Source organism: Thamnophis elegans, chromosome 9, assembly GCF_009769535.1.
Source record: "Thamnophis elegans isolate rThaEle1 chromosome 9, rThaEle1.pri, whole genome shotgun sequence".
In the NCBI taxonomy this organism is placed as follows: Eukaryota; Metazoa; Chordata; class Lepidosauria; order Squamata; family Colubridae; genus Thamnophis; species Thamnophis elegans.
Window position 1 is genome coordinate 26270102 of NC_045549.1, and position 22313 is coordinate 26292414.

Genomic DNA, 22313 nt, shown 5'->3' on the forward strand with positions numbered 1-22313 from the left:
ACACTGGTTTGTAGCAGTTTCTATTTTTTTTTCTAGTCTCTCACTAGATGCTGGCTATAATAACTAAGCCAATTTTTTTTTACAATTATGGTTCATACTATGTAGACAAGTTGCAAATGCTCTCTGATTTGCAGTTTTTTCTTTTGGCTAATAAAAATTGCTGAACAGACAAAGGAATCCTGTCCATGGTTTGTCTAATGTACTTTATTTTTCGGAGAATAAGACGTTCCTTTTTCCCTCAAAAAAGAGGGTGAAAATCTGGCTGCATCTTATACACTGACTTCAGCATTTTTGGCCTCCCAAACCCCTGCCCCCTTCACCAAAATGGCTGTGCATAGCCTTTAGGAGGCTTCCAGAGTATTCCTGGGGGCTGGGGAGGGCAAAAACAAGCAAAAAACGGGCTGTTTTTTGCTCACTTTTGCCCCCTCCAGCCCCCATGAGCACACTATAAGCCTCCTAAAGGCCATGTATGCCCTTTTTTGGGAAGGTCTGCAGAGTGCAAAAACTTTTTTTAAAAATTTGCTTCTTCAAAATCTTGGTGCGTCTTATACTCTAAAAAATACGGTAACATGTACACCAATATCCTTGCCTTCTTCCTATTTTAAACTCCAGCATTTATTGGCTTTAACTTGTGGATAAATCATAATATTTCAGTGTATATTTGCACATAAAGCTCTTCCGCAGAATTGTTAATTCACAAAAATTGACTAGAATGTTTAATTCTGAATTAGCAGTTCAGTGTAAAATCTTACAATTTATAATGAATGTACTTTTATGATGATTATGATCATGATTTATCACTTGGGGCTTGTATGTACACTGAGAACCTATGCACTGGAGACAAATTCCTTGTGTGTCAAATCACACTGGGCCAATAACAAATTCTATTCAGTTCTAAATACAGTACTTGGGCTTATTAGAATTGACTGGCAACAAAGGGGGAAGGGCATTTTTCCAAAATAAAAATAAAAAACTTGAATACTAAGGATGCAGAGGGAAATTATTGAAAGCAAGGAAGGAAATATAATGTAATCCATAAAGTAAATCTGAAAACCAACAGGAAATAGACATTAACATTTCATATTACAGGAGACATAGAATGAGATCTCAATTAGTTATGAAATTTACTGAAAACTCTCTAATATTAATACATTTCAGCTATATCTACCTCAGAGTGTTGTGGGGAATAACCATGTATATTCTTACTTCTCTTTGGAATATGAATATAATCATTGTCATTATAATTATCCATAAACAAATATTAGTTTTTATTCTAACAAGCTTGATTTCTTTCCATTCCGCTGTTTTCATAGTATTTTTTTATGCTCAAGCTTTCTAAGTTTCATTTTACCTGTGTTGTTTTTTGCTCCTTCTTTGAGACAGGCTTCTAGCACAAATGTCAAAATTGAGGTCTTTACACACTACAGAAGTTATAAACTCTCATATAATGTCTGATCTCACATTTTAAAACTGCTTCTTCAGTAATCAAAAATACGCATGAGCAAACGAGGAAGTTGAGTTCTTGTATCGCCCTCTGAGAGATTTTCCGGCTCATTAACTAATTGCCTAACAAAACTATTGTTTAACTCTCCTACAAAATAATAACATACTTTAACTGATTTTAAAAGTCCTGCGAGGCAGTTTAATTATGAATTGATAGGTACAAAAAAGTAACAATTTAGGAATTTTCCCCTCAAGCCAGGTGTATCAGGAGAAGAGAGATTGTTAGAAATCTTTGTTGTTTGCCCAGGTTTCAACAGATCTCGGGGGATTTGTTTGTTTATTTGTTTATTTATTTATTGAAAAGGACTCCAAATCAAAGGTGAGTGGAACACCAGGGTCATAAAAGAATATAATATGGGGATGAACTTGAAAAGCATCCAGAAGCACCAATTGGTTCAAAATACAGCTGTCCTCATGGCTTTGTGTAGATCCAAGTGTGCAAACGGGTTACGTCTTCTGTGGGAGCTGCATTGGCTGCTGATTTGCTTCCGGGTGCAATTCAAGGTGCTGATTGTCACCTTTAAATCCCTACATGGCTTGGGAAAAGTTTATCTGAAGGACTGTTTCTTCAGTTATATCCACCCAAACCATCAGAGCAAGGGAGGTAAGGAATGTTGCTGGTCCCCTTTCCTAAAGAGGTACAGCTGGCGGGCTCCAGAAGAAGGACCTTCTCAGTAGTAGTTCCTCCCTTTGGAACATCATCCCTGCAGAGATTAGACTCACCTCCACTTTGACACTCTTTCACAAGTCCTTGAAGACCTAGTTTTGCCCATGCGCCTGGGGAACCGGGTGTAGTGTGAATCCCGTCAAGTGGCTCGTTTGTTGTGGTCAGAAGGGAGTTATTGTTTTTACTGTTTTTACCCTTTTTATATGGGTTTTTATTGTCTAAACTGCCCAGAGTCCCTGAGAGTGAGTGGGCAGCCATATAAATTGTCTAGATAAATAGATACATTATCATCATCAAATAAATAATATATTTTTCCTGTTTATATCACTTGTTTAGGACACCAAAAACACATTAAGGTCATGGAGTAGCATGCAGGCCAGTGGTCCAAAAAAAAAATATAATGATTGAAATTATACAGTATATTTGCTAGATGGAAGGTTATACAGAATAAGATACAATGGAGGCTGCTCATGTATGTAAAAAACATGCTATGCTCAGGTATCTGAAACAGCTTGTTAGATTGTGCCCTTTATAGAGAAAAAAGTGACAAATGTCATTATTTCAAAGGCTCCTTTACTGAAGATACTAAAAGCCCAGTCCTAAAAGTGAATTGAATGATTACTTGGACAACAGTTCCACATACTAAGCTGCTTTTACGTATTATTCATTTAGAGAAATGTGTTCAAATGCCCAAATACATTTTTTTCAAGCAAGGGAAATGCCTTAATATACTTTTTTCTACACTTCAAAAGCAGGTATTTATTTTGCCCTCACCATACAATGTCATCTTTTCAAGAATGAGTTGATCTATTATTTCAGCATCATGCTAACTATCTTGGATTAAGTTCTCTAATTCTTAATTTTTATCTCACCCTCATATTTGAATTGTCTGATCTGATAATTTTTGACAGTCTATATTACTACATTACTACATTTCAGTGCTAATTAGAAACATATCGGACATGGCGTGCAAACAGACATACCAGTATGTTATTTTGTTGAGTACTGACCCTAGAAATTGATATGCTATGATAATATTGCTTATGCTCTTAACTTGGAGGATCTTATCATTGAGTGGCTATTTCTTTCTTTTCTTTTTCTTACTTTGTTAGCAACAAAAGTTGCAGAGAATAACTCAGAAAGCAAACCATGGAGATGCCCAAAGGTAAGAGGAACAACTAAAGTTGAGGAATTTTAAATAAGCAGTACAGTCGGAAACTATTTAAAATTTGAATTTCAAATAGTAGAATTGATTACCTTACATATTTCACAGGAAATATAGAAAAAGGCAAGAACAAAACAAAAGCTAATGCCATTTTTTTTAGAAATCCAATTGTACTAGATAAGGTTTTCAATTTTACTTACAATCATCCATAAACTAATTTTTGGCAGCCACTTATGCAGCATACTTTTCTTAAAATTAAAACAAAGTTAAAACATTTTGTCAGTGTAGTAGACCTGTTTTCATTTCCAAATGTCCTCTGAACATAGGCCTTTTTGTTATAACTTCTTTTTACAGTTCTATGGTAGAAGAAGACTTGGATTCTTATTTGAGAAATGCAAAACTGCCATATGAAGCTTTCCGCACTAGTAGTAAGTTTCCTATTTATATATTTTCTACAATTTCTCCATTTGTAATTTGCTATTTTACCCACATGTCAGTGAACATAAAACAGCCCATGATGTCTTATATGACTATGAATTGCAACCATTCAATTCCTTTTGAAGCAAACAATGTCTCCTTGCTTCTGAAAGACATCATTACTTTCCTTATTTAGGAAACTTTATACAAATGTTTGTTTGACAAAGGATAAATGTTGGAGAGATATGTTTGCAGATTCTGATGTAGTTCCTTTATTGTCTCTGAGAGGGTTATGTAGCCCCATGATATAGACGAGGCAGAGCTTATCAAGAGAGGACTCATCCTGTAATTGTACATTCCCATGAGTCGTCCAAGTCCAGCCGCTTCTTGATTTCCATAAACTGTTGTTTAGCACCAATTTAGTGCTGACCATTAGTTGACTAGATTCTGAGCCATGGTGGACCATTGGATAGAATGCAGTATTGATACTGCCCACTGCCAGGAGTTTGATCCTGACCATCTCAAGGTTGATTCAACCTTCCAGCCTTTCAGGATTGGTAAAATGGGAACCCAGATTGTTGGGGGTACTATGCTGATTGTAAACCACTTAGAAAATGCTATAAAGCACTATGAAGTGGTATATAAATCTAAGTGATAAGAGCTATAGACATGAGCAATAAATCAACTGAACTAGAACTTAATGTGTGGTTCTGATTCTTTGCACTCAACATATCTAAAGTTAGTTTTTGGAAACTACAGTGAGACAAAAAAGTATTTAGCCAGCCACCAATTGTGCAAGTTCCCCTACTTAAAAAGATGAGAGAGGCCTGTAATTGACATCATAGGTAGACCTCAACTATGAGAGACAAAATGAGAAAACAAATCCAGACAATCACATTGTCTGATTTGGAAAGAATTTGTTTGCAAATTATGGTGGAAAATAAGTATTTGGTCACCTACAAACAAGCAAGATTTCTGGCTCTCACAGACCTGTAACTTCTTCATTAAGAGGCTCCTCTGTCCTCCACTCATTACCTGTATTAATGGCACCTGTTTGAACTTGTTAGCAGTATAAAAGACACCTGTCCACAACCTCAAACAGTCACACTCCAAAGTCCACTATGGTGAAGTCCAAAGACCTGTCGAAGGACACCAGAAACAAAATTGTAGACCTGCACCAGGCTGGGAAGATTGACTCTGCAATAGGCAAGCAGCTTGGTGTGAAGAAATCAACTGTGGGAGCAATAATTAGAAAATGGAAGACATACAAGACCACTGATAATCTCCCTCGATCGGACTTCCTGGGAGGAGCCTGCTGGTGGTGGCAGCAAAAAATCAGCTGCCTCCGAATTCCTGGCTACGTACCTGTTTAGAGGATCTTCCATCTGACGTCTTATCAGGTTTTCTTATCCTTCAGGCAAGAAGGAAAGAAGAAACTGTTTTGCTGGCAAATGCTCTTCGATTTTTGCAGCTTTGTGCTTGCAAGGAAAAGGGGGGCTAGCCCAAGGCAGAACGGCTGTCCGTGCTGGGAACTTCAAACTGCCTTGTGCAGGACAAAGTAGGTCTCCCCCACTCTGCTCAAAGTTTTGTTTGATTTAATCTTATCACGAGCTGAATCCGTTTACTGCGTGGACAATAATTGTTTATCAACATTTTAGCTTCTTTTCTTTTTCTCCTCCGAAAAATTATTTACTTAGAGGCTTTTAAAATGGCGCCGAGCAGGCTGGTTTCTCCGGTAATAACGAACACTTTTTGCTAATCCTCACAAGAATTCAAAACAAAAGAGATTGCTTATCATATGTTTTGGTTTCACAATAGAAGAATTTTACTCCTTTATTAACCTTGCTTATCTGGAAGTTAAATGGTGATGAATCTGCTGAACGGTCTTGTTACAATGTTTACTCACTGAAAGTTTTGCCAAGCCTTAAACTTCAAAATAAAAGTCTCTTTACTTAAAGCTGCATATTCAGGCAATAGAGTTTTATTAACTGTAGGCAGATAAATTTTGAAATGGCCTCAAAACCAAATATTAACTTGAAGTCGTCACCCTCTACTTCCAGGGGCACATCCTCAGTGCCTGGCACAAAGCTGCAGCCTCCGCTTCCTACGCCCCCTGCTGGGGATGTGTTAACGAAAGAATTTTTCCTGAGTAATCTAAGCGAGGCTCTTAATGCACAGACAATTAAAATGGAAGATAAGTTTAGAGATAATAGAGAGGAGAGAAAAGAGGAAATAAAAGAAATGAAAGAAGAAATTAAAAGTGAAATAAAAGGACTTAAACAGGAGCTGTATGAGAAATTTGAGGCTAAGGTTGATAAAATTAGAGACGACATGCTGAGTCTTGTAACTGTATTAACAGAACATATTTCTGGAGTGGAAGATACTCTAGAGGTTCTTAATGATGCCAATGCTAACTTGACATTGAAAACAGAGGTGGTGGAACAAAAAGTGGAAAATGCTGAAAAAGAAATTATTATGATACAGTACCGACAAATGGAGTTCGCATTAAGAGTAAGGGGGCTGCGTGAGGAGAAACAGGAGAACCTGAAACAGATCCTATCGGAAGCTTTTGACCACCTGATGGGAAGACCAGGGACCAACCAAGACTGGCAAATTGACAAAGCTTACCGCGTTAACTCCTGGCTGGCAAAGCAGAAGCAGCTTCCTCGAGACGTCGTTATATATTTTACTACAAGAGAGCTTAGAAATATGGTACTGCAAGCGTCTTATAACACTAAGCTTCAAATTGGCGGTCAAGACCTGGCTGTTTTGAAAGAGATACCACCTCAAATGTTAAGAGCCAGGAGAGACTACGCTTTTTTGGTCGAAGAACTCAGAAATCGTCAGATACAGTATAGATGGGATGCACCATTTGGCATCATATTTACATTTGATAAGCAAAGGTACCGCCTCAACTCTGTATGGAAAGCCCGAGATTTTATTATAATATATTGAAGGCCGGACACCCTGCACCATCTGGACCTAGAGAAAGACCACAAGAAGGACAGGATAGACAGCAAACTACACAACCACCAGACAAGATGGAGCATCTCTCTTCTCTAGAAGTGCAAGGTGCTATGGAACCAAGACCTAGCCGCATGACTACTAGACGTATGGAGAAACAAGCTAAAAAGCAACAGCATCAACAATCATCGGCCATCGATCAAGGAACTACAATAACAAATCTGGAAGCAGTGGGAGGAGCTAGACCTAAGGTTAAACAGGCCGTGCAGGAAGCTCTAAAAATGCTTCAACCAACCAAAGATGACAACTAAGATTTTAACATGGAATGTCAACGGACTGAACTCTCCACAGAAGAGGAAGAAAATATTTCATTATCTCAAACAGTTTAAGAACGATGTAATTTGTTTGCAAGAAACTCATATCAAGTCAACTGATCAAAAATATTTGATCAACTCAAAACTTGGTCAACATTTTGCAGCTTCTGCTATGGAAAAGAAGAATGGTATAGTTGTATACTTAAGAAAAGATATGAAAGCTGATTAATAGAAGCAGATCCCTTCGGAAGATATATTGCTTTAGACTTAATCTTAGAAGGGAAAAAGACATTACTTTTGGGAATTTATGCTCCCAATCAACAGCAAGATAGATTCTATAGAAATCTTCATGCTAAATTAGTACAGTGGGACTATAGTTCCTGTATACTATTGGGTGACTGGAATGGAGTGATAGACACTAAGAGAGATAAGAAGATTTCCCGCCTAAATACCAAGATGCGAGCAAAGTTACCCAAATCTTTCTTTGACATTATGGATGATTTTGAATTGAGAGATATTTGGCGAGAAAGAAATGCAGAGGAATATGACTTCACTTTCTTCTCGGACAGGCATCAATCCCTCTCAAGGATTGATTTTATCTAACCACTAATGATTTGCTTTCTAGGGTCAAGAAAACAAAGATTGCGGCTAGGGTCCTTCGGACCATAACCCAGTTTGGATGGAGTTGGAAGGGTAGTGCAGGCAAGAAGGTCTTGGAGATTGAATGAAAACTTATTTAGATATGAAAAGTATATTAATGATTGTAAAAAATTACTATCTGAATATTTGTTTTGAATATGAATAAGGGTACATCTATGGAATTTGTATGGGACGCAAGCAAAGCGTATATGAGAGGAGTTTTGATGAATATAAATAAAACACATAGAAATAAGCAAGGGTTAAAACGAACAGAACTGGAAGAGGAAATTAAGAGAAAAGAGCTGGAGTTAACAATGAACCCAGACGATACAAAGGTTAAGGAAGCTATTAACATATTAAAATCTCAATTTGACATGTTGATCTCTGACCAGGTAGCTACTAATTTATTATATGCAAAACACAATACTTTTTGTAATGCAAACAAACCTGGCAGATGGTTAGCTTATCAGATTAGGAAAAAAAGGAAAACTCGAAATATATCTAAACTGATTTATAGAGGGAAGGAGGTGTTTCAACAGGAAGAGATTCAAAAGGCTTTCTGGGAATTTTTTACAGAACTGTACAAAGGGGATAAAATTAATGGTTTAGACATAGACAAATATTTAGACAAAGAGAAAATACCTTCAGTTAGAGAAGAACACAGGCAAAAATTGAATCAACCAATAACCTCGGGGGAAATCCTGCAGGTAATTAAGCAATTAAAGTCAGGGAAAGCACCAGGTACAGATGGCTTGACAGCGGTTTACTATAAAAACTTACAGTTAGAAATGGTAGAACCTCTTAGAGAATTATTTAATATGATTCAAACGGAAGGTAAAGTCCCTCCATCTTGGAAGACAGCGTTTATATCTTTGATACCCAAAGAAGATCAAGATACTACTCAACCCAAAAATTATAGACCTATTTCATTACTGAATGTAGATTATAAAATTTTTACTAAAATATTAGCAAATAGGTTAATGTTGGTCATTCAACAATTGATACATACGGACCAAACAGGTTTTATACAAGGGAGACAGATGAAAAGTAATGTTAGATTAATTATTAACTGCATTAGAATATTTGGGAAAGAACAACCAGATCCCTGCTGCGTTTATATTTTTGGATGCTGAGAAGGCCTTTGATCGAGTTAACTGGCAATTTCTGCTGAAGATACTGCAAAAAATGCAGATAGGAGATAATTTTTTACAGTCAATTAAAGCAATATACCAACAGCAAACAGCACAAATCATAGTCAATGGAAGTTTAACAGACTCTTTTCAAATTGGAAAAGGTACAAGACAGGGCTGTCCTTTGTCCCCATTATTGTTGATTATAACTTTGGAAGTATTGTTGAATAAAATACGGGGCTTGGATGTTTAAAAGGGATCAAGATTAGGCAGCAAGAATATAGAGTCCGCGCTTTTGCGGATGATTTGGTCATAATATTGGAACAACCGCAGGAATCCAGTATGGTTTTAATGAATACGATTAATCAATATGGTCAAGTGTCGGGCTTTAAAATAAACTTAGGAAAAACCAAAATATTAGCTATAAATATGAATATTAAACAAAAGGAAGAATTAGGAGTGATGCTAGGATGTGAGGTAGTTAAAAAGTCAAATATCTTGGAGTTAACATTTTAACTTCAAATGGGAAATTATATAAGCATAATTATGAACCACTTTGGCATAGCATACAGACAGAGATGAAAAAATGGGAGAAATTGCACTTATCTTTGCTGGGTAGGATAGCGGCAGTGAAATGAACATTTTACCAAAATTTTATTTCTTTTCCAAATGTTACCTATACTTAAAAAAGATGCGAACCTTTTAGAATGGCAGAAGGGTATCAACAAATTTGTGTGGGCAGGAAAGAAGCCGAGGGTAAAGATGAAAATAATGCAAGATGTACGTGAGAGAGGAGGATTGAAACTACCTAATTTAAAACTATATTATGATGCAGTGGCATTATCTGTAATTAGTGACTGGACTCATTTAACCAATGATAGAATATTGAATATTGAGGGACACAATCTGGTATTTGGTTGGCATGCTTACCTGTTATTCAACAAAAAATTGGATAAGAATTTTAAAAGTCATATTTTAAGAAATGCTTTATTGCGGGTTTGGAAGAAATACCAATATAAATTAAATGACAGGATACCCATGTGGGCAATTCCTAGACACGCAATTGAAAATATGAATACAGCACAAAAACAGGACAGAATTACTTACAGACAGCTTCTTACCCCGGAAAGGGGGGTATTACAATTAAAATCTTTAGAGGTATTAAAAGAGGAGAAGGTAGTTCAAACATGGTTCCAGTATGGGCAATTACAGGCTAGGTGGAAAATAGACCAAAAAATTGGTTTTATCCAAGTTGAGGATAATCTGTTTAAACAAATAAGAGATCAAAGCTTAATGCATATAAAGAGGATATATAAGTGTATTAATACAGATGGATTCGGAAGACAGAATTGGTTAAAGATTGTATGATAAAATGGGCTCAAAATATTGAGGAACCAATAATGTTGGATACATGGGAAAGAATCTGGTTAAGAAATGTGAAATTTACACAAGCTCAAATCTGAGAGAAAATTTTTACAAGATGTTCTATAGATGGCATTTAGATCCTAAAAGTTGGCTTCTATGTATCCGAATGTACAGCCTAAATGTTGGAGGTGTGGTTCTCTCGACGCTACATATTATCATATATGGTGGACCTGCCAAAAGGTTAAGGCATTTTGGATAAAAATATGGTGGGTCATGCAAAATGTTTTTAAAAGAAGGATAAAGTTTATTCCTCAGTTATTTTTACTAGGTATATGTACTGACTTTACAGTGGTAGAGACCAATTTGATTCTGCACCTGATAACTGCAGCAAGACTGTTGGTGGCGCAATATTGGAAGAAGGAAGACTTGCCTACAATCCAAGAATGGACATTGAAAGTAACAACTTAGCCGAAATGGCTAAAATATCGGCATATCTAAAGATCATTCAAATGAGATATATAAACGAGACTGGAAAAAATGGATTGACTATATACAAATAAATACGGGACTAAGAAATTCCAGTTAGCCTATGCTTAAGATCAGAAATGATTTAAACTGTTAAAAGTCAGTTCAGTAAGAAGAAGCTAAGGTCAATCTAGAATGTCATTAATTTCTTTATTTCTTTTTTCTCAATAGATTTTAGACTGTGTTAGTTAAAAATCCATACCGTGTACGGGTTCTGGGAAGTCGGGGGGGGGAAGGAGGAGGGGGGGGTGGGAGGGAGGGAGGGGTACACACAACAAAAAAAAATTGTACTTCAATGTCTTAATGATTGACAAATGATGACATATTTGTGTTTTTTTTTTAAAGAAAAATAAAAAGTTCTGTTTTAAAAAAAAAAAAAAAGATAATCTCCCTCGATCTGGGGCTCCACACAAGATCTCAACCCATGGGGTCAAATGATCACAAGAACGGTGAGCAAAAAATCCCAGAACCACACGAGTGGACCTAGTGAATGACCTGCAGAGAGCTGGGACCAGGCGGTGGGTTTCTCGCCCGTTCCAACCGGATCGGTTGGAACGAGGCCGGCGGCGTCCTCACGCACGCGGCGCGCGTGCACACACGCGGCGTCCTCGTACACGCACGCGGCGCGCGCATGCGTACTAGCATCTGCGCGATGCTCCAGCTGCTCCTGGAGGATCGCGCAGGCGTTCTGCGCATGCGTGGAAAGCGCGAAATTCGAAAAAAACCGGGTAAGGAGCGGGTGTGCGCGGGGGGGGGGGGGCTTCGCCGTTCCCGGAAGTTACTTACTTCCGGGTTCGGCGACCAACCAGATCGCAGGGACCGGTGCAAACCGGTCGAAACCCAGCCCTGGCTGGGACCAACATAACAAAGGCTACCATCAGTAACACACTATGCCGCCAGGGACTCAAATCCTGCAGTGCCAGACGTGTCCCCCTACTTAAGCCAGTACATGTCCGGGCCCGTCTGAAGTTTGCTAGAGAGCATTTGGATGATCCAGAAGAGGATTAGGAGATGTCATATGGTCAGATGTAACTAAAGTAGAACTGTTTGGTAGAAACACAACTCATCGTGTTTGGAGGAGAGAGAATGCTGAGTTGCATCCAAAGAACACCATACCTACTGTGAAGCATAGGGGTGGCAACCTCATGCTTTGGGACTGTTTCTCTGCAAAGGGACCAGGACGACTTATCCGTGTACAGGAAAGAATGAATGGGGCCATGTATATTGAGATTTTGAGTGCAAACCCTCCTTTTTTGGTTTTTTTTTTTTTTTTTCCACCTTTCTTCCATCAGCAAGGGCATTGAAGATGAAACGTGGCTGGTCTTTCAGCATGACAAAGATCCCAAACACTGCCCGGGCAACGAAGGAGTAGCTTCGTAAGAAGCATTTCAAGTCCTGGAGTGGCCTAGCCAGTCTCCAGATCTCAACCCCATAGAAAACCTTTGGAGGAGTTGAAAGTCTGTGTTGCCCAGCGATAGCCCCAAACATCACTGCTCTAGAGGAGATCTGCATGGAGGAATGGGCCCAACATACCAGCAACAGTGTGTGCCAACCTTGTGAAGACTTACAGAAATGTTGACCTCTGTCATTGCCAACAAAGGATATATAACAAAGTATTGAGATGAACTTTTGATATTGACCAAATACTTAATTTTCACCATAATTTGCAAAAAAATTCTTTCCAAATCAGACAATGTGATTGTCTGGATTGTTTTCTCATTTTGTCTCTCATAGTTGAGGTCTACCTATAATGTCAATTACAGGTCTCCCTCATCTTTTTAAGTGGGAGAACTTGCACAATTGGTGGCTGACTAAATACTTTTTTGCCCCACTGTATAGATGGCTTTAGGGAGTAAAGATTGTTTTCCTTTATAAGAAGTTCCTATGGAACCAAGTTTGTTTTTAGGAACTCCAGTCCATTAGTTGACTAAACATTAATATTGCTAAAATTCATTTAACTATTATGATTCAAAAAATTGAACAATAATGTTGTAAATAATTCATTTTACTAAAAATCCTATTACTTTTAAAGTAAATTCTAAAAATTTGTTGAGAATATTTCATGTGCAAATGAGGAATTATTTTTCCTATCCTTTTCCCTCCTATTCCTCTCCTCTTCTGTTCAAGTACATTTAATTTATTTTTATTACAGGACTTTCATCAGATGCCACTGTTCTAACACCAAATACAGAGAGCAGTTGTGATTTAATGACCAAAACCAATCTACAAGTGGAAATGATGACAGTAATTCCTTAGATTTAGAATGGGAAGATGAAGAAGGTACATGTTCCATCCTATAAAATTGTTTAATTGATCTAAAGTGATCCAAAACAAATTCAACACAGTAGACACTGTTGGGTTTTAAAAATCAAAACTGCATTATTGCTTTTGAAATTTCATAAGCTATCTAGATTACAAATCCATCTGAGGGAAGCATGAATAAAGAAGAAATTGCAGTAGGTAAACTTAAACTGGATTGAGGATTATTGTCATTATTGTCATTAACCAAGGACTCCCATTATTCCCCTATTTGCATTGCAAAATGAATTTTCCTTAACCATAAAACATTTTTGCTACTAAAAAATATTGTTAGAAAAAAATCAGTATGTTGCTGCTGCATTGGACTCACAGAACTTGCAGAGGAAAGGTTTAATACCTGGCTATTTATTTATATATTTCTACATAGTACAGAGAATGTTCTGCATAGTTATATTGCTTAAATATAATCACAAGAAAAAATGAGGCATGGAAGGTAAGAGAAAGTAGACTTGTGTAATAAAGTTTTTTAATGTTAGAATTAATAGAAACAGTTTTCAAATGTCTTTATAGGCTGGTTAAGACGACAACTGCAGAAAAATAAGATAGGTAGGATTTTAAAAGATTAAGATTAATTTTGTCATAGCATTCACTATGAGTTTATTTTCTTAATATATTAATTTAGATTGAGTTTGTAACTTACTCATTTGGCCTTTTTGCTGTAAATAAATTGATTGATTGATTTTCTTAATATATTCTTCATCAAAAGTTTTGTCAAAAGCTTGTTTGAAAGCTGAATTCTGAAACCACAATAAACTTAGCTATTGGTGATGTGGTTTCTGTTCCATAAACATTTATGCCATGCTGATCACTGGCGGGATTCAAAATTTTTTAGTACTGGTTCTGTGAGCGTGGCATGGCTTGGTGGGCGTGGCAGGGGAAATATACCTTAAAAATCTCCATTCCCTCCCCACTCCAGGGTAAGGTTACTGCAAAATCCCCATTTCCTGCAGCTGGGACTCGGGAGGCAGAGAATAGATGAAGGCCAGTCAGAGATGGTATTTACCGGTTCTCCAAACTACTCAAAATTCTACTACTGGTTCTCTAGAACTGGTCGGAACCTGCTGAATACCACCTCTGATGCTGATGTATTAAATGTTTGAAGTACCATATCATTTCCTGGCTGCTACATGGATTTGCCTCCCATATTAGATAATTTGCAAAAGAAATTGTAGTTATTTGACTCAGGATGTATCTACATGAAACCTAAGAACCACGTAAAGACAACTTCTAAGGATTCAAGGGTTAGGGTTAAGGTCAAGGATTCTATTTAAAACATTTTTCAATGGCAGGTATAAACAGAATGATCCCTTTGAGAGAACGTTCAAAAACTGAAGAAGATATTCTCCGAGCAGCATTGAAATTTAATGGCAAGAAAACTGGAAGTAACCCAACTTCTACATCTGATGATTCTACTGGTTTGGAATGGGAGAATGACTTCGTTAGTGCAGAAATGGATGATAACGGCAATTCAGAATATGCTGGATTTGTAAATCCTGTTTTAGAACTTTCTGCAACAGATCAAAAACTTCTGGTGTTGATCAACAAGTGAGATAATGAAATTGGCCATTGGGTGCCTAGCAGAACGATTGAAGTTGGGAAACCTACAAACCTGTATTGTGCACAATCTTGTAATCACTGCTGCTGCTGCTGCAAATCCTCCTTTTCCAATAAGGAAATGATACAGTGACTGCTCTTGGTGACTAAGCTCCAGATTTCTATAAAAAAGAAAGAATCTACGCTATTTATGTCCATTAAAAAATATGGTTGGCTAACAATGTGGTTTGCTATCTGAACTGAATTGTAAGTGCAATTTTTATAATCTACCTTTTAAATGTTTATACTTGAATGGTTCTATTATGTCTGTTTTTAGGTTTAAGCATACAGCACCCTTCATTAAATACAGTGTTACAGCTTAATGTTTTAATCAATTGTCCTATTTCAGTCTTTGGGTTATTTTTTTTTTTAATGCAGTGGTACCTCGGTACTTCTCATGAATTGATTCTAGGAGGTGCAATGAGTACCAAAAATGATGGGTACCAAATTGATTTTTCCCATAAGGAATAATATAGTGAGTCACAAGGCAGCCAATACAGACAAGTTCTAGCTTGTGTACCAAACGATGAATACCAGGACAAAATTTTCACATCAAAATATATTGAGTACCAAATTTGATGTTTCAAAGCAATTGAGTACCAAAGTACCGCTATACCTTCATTAGCATAATTTTAGCAGGAAATCTGATCAGCACTTTTGTACTTGAAATATGAAACTAGGAATAGGAATTCTGCTATGGCTTCCCAAGAAACATAGGATGCTGCCTTACACTGAGTCAGTCTATTGATCCATATAGCCCAATGTTCCAAGCCTTGGCACTACTTTCCCACTTCTCTGGTATTTCATGCAATTCCAGATTTACCTGGAAATGTTGAGGACGGGACATAGTGAAAGCACACTATATGTTCTACTATTCAGCTATAGCATCCCTAACAGTTACTTTTTTCAGTTCAATTTGTTTTGAAAATTAAATAAACTTTGGAATCTATTTTTTCTTTATTCATCCTGGTGTTTTACTGAGATTAAATCTCAAGCACAATGTTTTACATTTGAAAGCATTTTATTTATAAAGCTAAAGCATTATAAATAAAATTTATCATGGCAGTAATGACCTATTTAATTATAGAAATTTGGAAGCATTGAAGACTTCTTTATTTTAAAACGCTGGACACCGAAATGCAGAGGTTTGCATTTTTAAGGTTCCACTGTTCTTCCAAATGAAAATGATAAGCACTTCTAATACAAAGTAGCTATTTAATTTTTAAATTGTGTAAAATTAATAATTGGTAATTTAGTGTTCTGATTTGTAAAATACAGATAGCATGGATACTTTCTGTGGCTGAATCAATGCAAATTCACATTCCAATCAAAGTATATCTTTCTGAAGTATGTGAAACATTCCATTGTTGTAATTTAATTAAATTCAGTTTATCAGAGTTAATAACTTCTGAAAATGATGACACCATTATTCAAAATGTTACTATTACCAGTATGGTTTAATCCCCCCAAAATCCTTGTCCTTAATTGTTTCTAACCATTGAGACTAGAAAACTCTTCTCATAAAGCTGTTTTTGATAAGACAAAAACTGCTTTGGAATGATGATTACATTTGTATGATAAAGCAGACATGTCTCTCTCACAAGTATCTGATTCATAACCATTTCAGTGTAGTAATGTAGTACTGTAAATCAGGAGCAGCAGTATTTACTTCAAGGTATCTCCTTGAGTTGAACTTCATTTTGTTCTATTAGTCATGCTCTAAGCTTCCTAACGAGTTTTCTTGCAATGCATTAACAATGAAATACCATAGACACACATAGACAACATGATGGCTTCTAGCAGCTGCTGCTACAGTAGAAAGGAAAACCAGAACTGCAGTACTGAAAATTATTTATTTTGTTTTAAAAGTTCATTTCCTTCAAGTCAAGCTTGACAAAAACAAAAAACCCTTGATGGATATGAAAAAACCAAGTTACTTTCTCCCACCCCCCACCCACTTTTTTTTTTTTTTTTTGAACACTATAAAAGGTGCATGACAGTTTTCTTCCAGTATCTTTTTCCCACTTCTCAGTCTAGACTACAGCTACGGTACTGACTGGATTCTGTCCCAAGTACTACTCAGATCTAACCTTAACTGGGTTCCAAGCACTGACAAAATTAACCAGAGCTGCCAGCTGCTCAACAAAAGCTGAACATCTCTTGCACCTTTGCTACCAAAGCAATAGTAGTTTCTAAAACCACTAAAATGCATACACTAATAACTATATAATTCCACTTGGTAGGTTTGTGCTTGCCTTTTGTCTCTTTCTGCTCAGTAACAAACTTTATTACTGCCATATTGATTCATTAACTCTTCTATAGATTAATTTATAAGTTATATTCCAGATGCAGAATATTTATTGTTTATATTATTCACATCTCCAGAGTTATGGGTTTGAAGAGATCAGCGACAGTAAATAGTTATTTGTTTATATGTAAAAAATTAATTAATGTATACCAAGGTGATCATTTGATTTCTTTTCCTGTGCCTTTTATGTTTAAATTAAAAGACAGATTTTACCATTCATAATACCTGACAATTTGTTTTCTTCATATATTGCATTTCTAAAGTAGAAGTTTGTTGCTGAAAAAATTGAGTTCCGTATTTTGAGTTCTTGTAATACACTTTATTATATTTGTACACTGCATATATATGTATGTATGTATGTATGTATGTATGTTGGCGATGTTTCGACGAGGTCCACACTCTTCAGGCTGGTGCCTCATCGAAATGTCACCAAGATACTGTCAATCTTACACAGGAAAAGATCCAAATATGCCAAGACCTGCATACCTATACCAGTGAAAATCTACAAGTGTGTGTGCGTGTGTGTGTGTATACATACATACATACATATATATATATGGTTTAATATTTGTCATTTCATAAATGCTACAATCCTTAAAAGTTTAGATTTATCAAGCTGTGAATAAATTTTTTACGCACTTCATAACTAGCCTTATATTTTTTGAGTCTTATTGTTCCATTGTAGAGGTAATCTGCAACTTAACATGTTTGCTTAGTGACCATTCAAATTTACATCAGTGAAAAAAGTGATTTATGACTGTTTTTCACATTTACAACCCCATGTCGTGATTAAAATTCAGATCTTTGGCAACTGGCACCTGTTTATGATGGTTGCAGTGTCCTGGGTCATGTGATCCCCTTTAGTGACCCTCTGACAAGCAACCTCAATGGGGAAGCCAGCTTCACTTAATAACCATGTTACTAACTTAACCATTGCAGTGATTCACTTAACAACTGTGGCAAGAAAGGTAGTAAAATTAACTTAACAATGTCTCGGTTAGCAACAAAGTTTAGCTCAATCATGGCCAAAAGTCAGAGTACTGGTACTTGATTTTGGAAGAACAAGGGACTGTTCGTTTTTTATTATGCCTTTTACTGGTTTTTATATAGATGTCCACTTGTCTTTTGATTTTGAAATCTAAGTCTTTAAAATTAGTACACTGTCTAAGAAGTTCTCATCTACCAACTTTACAAGTCCATGCTAAATAAGCAATCCCTCACACCATTCAGGACTTTAAATATTTTTTAAAAATTAAATTGGTTTCCAAATGTTAACCACATCATTGGCCAAAATGTTTCTTAAAGATACTTATAAAACAAACATATTTCTCTTGTGTTCATCATTTAAAACACTGATTATCAAATGCTTTTATAAGTGAAGACATAGAAGAACATAGTGGGAGGAGAAAAATGGAAGCATTAAGTTCCTTGTACAAATATCAGTACAACTGGAATCTAAGTACAGAAAGCTGCTGCAACTGGTTGATGGAAGTTTTCAAATATACCAAAAGGTAGTAATGTTGAAACAATATTAAATTTTTATGACTGTCCATTCATCAAGTGCCTCTGAAAGATGCTAATTATTGGCATCAGTGACGATATAGATCAGGGGTCCTAAAACTATGGCCCGCGGGTCAGATAGCCTGCTGAAACCATTAATCCGGCCTGCGGTGACACGGCTATCCCACCCACATTGCCCTGCCTACCCGGCAGACCCCCATCCTTCGGCCGAGCGCAGGGACTTACCTTTGCAAGCCCCGTAGGCTGGAACTGGAAGGTAAGGCCAACATTTTTTACTAGCAGAGTGCTTCTGGAGGCTGGGGAAGCCAAAAACGGGCACCACTCAGAGGCCTCCTGGGGCCACTGTGCGGCCAGGAGTGCTGCAGGAGGACTGGATGGGCGGAGGAGGGTCACCTACCTGCCAGCCAGACTAGCGCGGAAGCAGCGTGTCCCCCGGTCATGGGCTGGATGTGGGGCCCCAAGGTGGACAAGAGGTGGTGGGCTGTCCTCAGGGGAACTGGGGCACTGTGTTCTCTTAAATCTCTGGCCCGTCTTTGCTTCTGCAAGGCAGAAAGCCATAAGTCTTCACACACTCCAGATGTCAGATTCCCAGCACCCGGGCAGGGCTTCCTCCCCCCCCCGCCCACTCTCCACGGGACAAATAGAGAAAGAAAGGGAGAGAGACAAGAGAGATGGTGAAAAAAAGACTTGTTGATTATAAGCTCCTTGGAACTGAGAAGAATTGCTGCAAACTGAGTTTCCTAAAGTGGACCACTAGACTCCTAAACAACTTAAAAAACAATCTAGTAAAAAGAAAAGTCAACCAAAAGAGCAACATGCAAAAGCAAATAAAACACTCCCAGGAACAAACAGATTAAAGTTTAATTTGTGTGCATTGTTTAGTGGACAGCTAAATTGACCATGCCCACCATCACATGACCACCTAGCCACACCCACCCAAGTAGTCGGCTCCCTCCCCCAAGTCCGAGGGACCATGAATTGGCCCCCTATTTAAAAAGTTTGGGGACCTCTAATATAGATGTACAGATATCATTTCAACTACCATAGAACACAAGGTAAAGATGCCCACTGAATACAATTGTTTTTCATGGAATTTTCCAATTTATTCATTGTCATCCATCTCTGTTGGAAATTGGGCGTATGAACTGCCGCTTTCACATACTGGTTTTTTTAAAAATAGGTTGTTTTCTTGTAACAGTGGCGTTCTGGCCAATTCAAAGCAGATGTTAAAGAAGTCTTCACATTGTCCTTCTTGTTTTTGCAATTGCATCTGGTACTCTCCAAAGCAAACTATACATTTGTCTGGTAGATTGACTTTATTTAGATAGGCCAGTTCAACACCCTCCACAGATAACTTTCCCTTTTTGCTCAGATTCTTAATCTCAAAACCAAACTCTGAGCTGTTGAAGTGCCTGAAAAACTGAAGGCAAAACTGAACACGTGAAACCCGTGAATCCACAAAGTGAAAACGACACATATTCGGATCTCTTCCAAATTTCACTATATCATCTGCTCTCAGCTGTTGTTCATGACAGAAGCTTAAAGCATTGAAGACTGGTTTTTCTCCTTGATTTGGGTGATAAACAGTGATTTGCAGGCAAGTTACAGTCTCTTCAGTATCTTGAGTTTCAAAATCAGACATGGCAGTACTAATTCAGAAAATCCTAAAAGAACAAAGCACATATTAAAATCATTTTAAAATCATAGATGCTTGACACTTCATTAAGAGCAAAAAAAAGTGTGAATGGTGAAATACAAATGAAATATAATAGAAGGGGAAACAATATAAGGTGAGCGATATCGATTGATAATTGCTATTAGAAAGAACAGGAAGCTCCTGTTCGTATTGCATTGGGTAAATGTGGGGTATGCCTAAGTTTTATGTATCTGTATTTTATGTTTGTAAATATTTTTTTTAAAAAAGAACAAAAAAAACCTCCCATCAAAAATGGAAGCAAACGAGCATTTTGATAGGGATCATAAATATTTGACAAGGATGGCGGCTACAAGGTTTGGTCCCAGTAAACTGAAAAAATGAAGAAAAAACACAACCATAAAGGTTAATTTTAATTTACTGGGTTTTTTTTACATAGGAAGTATTGATTTAACTAATTGTTCAAATACTGCCATTTATGAAGAGATCCAAAGTGACAATTATGGCTTTTAAGTCCCCTATCCCAGTGTTTCTCAACCTTGGCTACTTGAAGATGTCTGGACTTCAACTCCCAGCATTCGCTGGCTGGGGAATTCTGGGAGTTGAAGTCCAGACATCTTCAAGTAGCCAAGGTTGAGAAACACTGCCCTATCCATCATCATTTCTATAAAGTCATGAGGCAGCACATAAAGGTAAAAACACGCAGGCAGCACGAAAACTATTGAAGATACACGTTTAGATTAAAAGCAAAAACCCAAACCATGCTTCGTTTGAGGCTTAGACCAAGCACCCTCATCTCTTACCCGGGGATATACCAGGGCATCTATTCGCATTGCTTCTCCTCCAAAAGGGGAAGAACTTTTACATTCTTTTCAACCAGGCGTCCTTTTGCAAAACTTCTCAGCTCCGCGTTCCCAGATGGCGGAGTCTTCCCGCCCGCGTGTCTTAATCCTGCTTGCGTTTGCACGCAGAATGGAGGCCCTTCCCTTCGAGGGCTTGCACTTTCGCTTCTATTTCCGGCGGGGAAACTGGAAGTAGGACTTTTCGGGAACATCCCACGAGACCTCAAGGCAGGCGCTGAAGCCTGCAATTAAGCGGGGCTAAAGATTCCTTGGCTGATCTCCCATTCCACCCGGTTCTCGTCTGAACTTTGCCAGGCGGGCAACCGCCCGGGTAAGCAGTCAGCCTTACTTCCACTCTGTTGCCTCTCCCCGTCATTTTCTACAGCGTTGCTTGTTTTTGAGTTTGACACGAGTATATTCGCGTCAAAAGGCGTCGTCTGAAGGCGGGGGGCGGGGGAGAGGCTCTACCGAACTCTTATGTGTTAGAAATTTAAATGATCGAAGCCTATATTGAACAGATCAAGCGGTAGGTCAGCTTCAAAATATGATTTGGTTTGCCTTCCTCCTCCTGGGACTCACCTTTTCAAAGAGATCTCAAAAGCAGCAGCAGCACCAACACCAACACCAAATGAGAGCGTGAGAAAAAGGGTGTCTTTGGAAGAGACTCGCGGGAGGAGATGCGTGGCGAAAGGATGCCGCGCTGCAACTGCAGAAAAATCTCTCCTACTTTCCTTTTCCCGGTCAGCGAAAGGGGAGGGGGTAACGTTAGGGAAGGGGACAGTCTCAATTCTGATGCTTAACCGAAGTTCCTCCTTTCCTAAGACCGCGAAGATAGAAGGAGGGTGGGGCATGTGAGCTGGTAAACAAGACTGTAAAATGTCGATAAAACCTCATTTACAATGTGGCATAACGGAACATCTTTATCAGCGATACTGAGAATTGGAAGTCAGTCAGTTTCTCTTTCTCTCTCTCTCTCTCTCTCTCTCTCTCTCTCACACGTACACACACCATTTGTGATTTTGATGTTCTTAAACAGACACCTTGTTATTTCTTTCTCTGGAGCCCTCATTGTTTCACAACCAAACAATATCAAAAGAGATACTTTGATATCTAAATTTAAGCAGACAATACTTGCTTCATGAGTGAATTTTTCACGGGGATACTTTGAGCATCTCTTTTCCAAATAGGATCCAATTTCAATTGAAACATAGGCACAATTTAAAAAAAAACCTTATGTGATACCTCTGATGCATTTGGAATGCCATAGTTCCATTTTTAAAATCAAAATGTGGCTGTATTCCAGCATCCAATGATGCCATACTTAGAAGACATTAGGTTTGAAAATAATTTTGACCCCTATTATAAATTTCATTTTGGGGTTAATTTC

General features: G+C 37.7%; 3 protein-coding genes across 4 annotated transcripts in view; 2 read left to right on the top strand and 1 right to left on the bottom strand.

Moving 5' to 3' along the window:
* AP1AR (adaptor related protein complex 1 associated regulatory protein) overlaps positions 1–15093 on the top strand; it is a 30593-nt gene extending 15500 nt beyond the window's left edge. Inside the window, 5 exon segments of the mRNA XM_032224090.1 lie at positions 3283–3335; positions 3690–3763; positions 12842–12907; positions 12910–12969; positions 14298–15093. Of these exon segments, the coding sequence (XP_032079981.1) occupies positions 3283–3335; positions 3690–3763; positions 12842–12907; positions 12910–12969; positions 14298–14557 (513 nt within the window). The 3' untranslated portion in view covers positions 14558–15093.
* Positions 15094–19268: 4175 nt separating this feature from the next.
* Positions 19269–21737, bottom strand: TIFA (TRAF interacting protein with forkhead associated domain). Of its 2 annotated transcripts, none has more exons than XM_032224293.1 (2): positions 21506–21737; positions 19269–20094 (listed from the first exon to the last, which is right to left on the bottom strand). In XM_032224293.1, exon 2 carries the CDS (start codon positions 20070–20072, stop codon positions 19533–19535), a length of 540 nt encoding a protein of 179 aa, XP_032080184.1. In that variant the 5' UTR covers positions 20073–20094; positions 21506–21737; the 3' UTR covers positions 19269–19532. The 2 variants fall into 2 exon arrangements, with proteins under 2 accessions (XP_032080184.1, XP_032080183.1); XM_032224292.1 differs by lacking the exon at positions 21506–21737 and adding an exon at positions 20888–21078 and having other exon boundaries at positions 19274–20094.
* The window catches only part of ALPK1 (alpha kinase 1), a 58063-nt gene continuing 56866 nt past the window's right edge, over positions 21117–22313 (top strand). The window contains exon 1 of the mRNA XM_032224289.1: positions 21117–21257. The gene's annotated coding sequence lies outside the window, so the exon portion shown is untranslated. The remainder of the gene's footprint in view (positions 21258–22313) is intronic.

Bases quoted from the DNA above. Each gene is read 5' to 3' on its own strand.
- TIFA (XM_032224293.1), bottom strand. From the start codon at position 20,072: ATGTCTGATTTTGAAACTCAAGATACTGAAGAGACTGTAACTTGCCTG.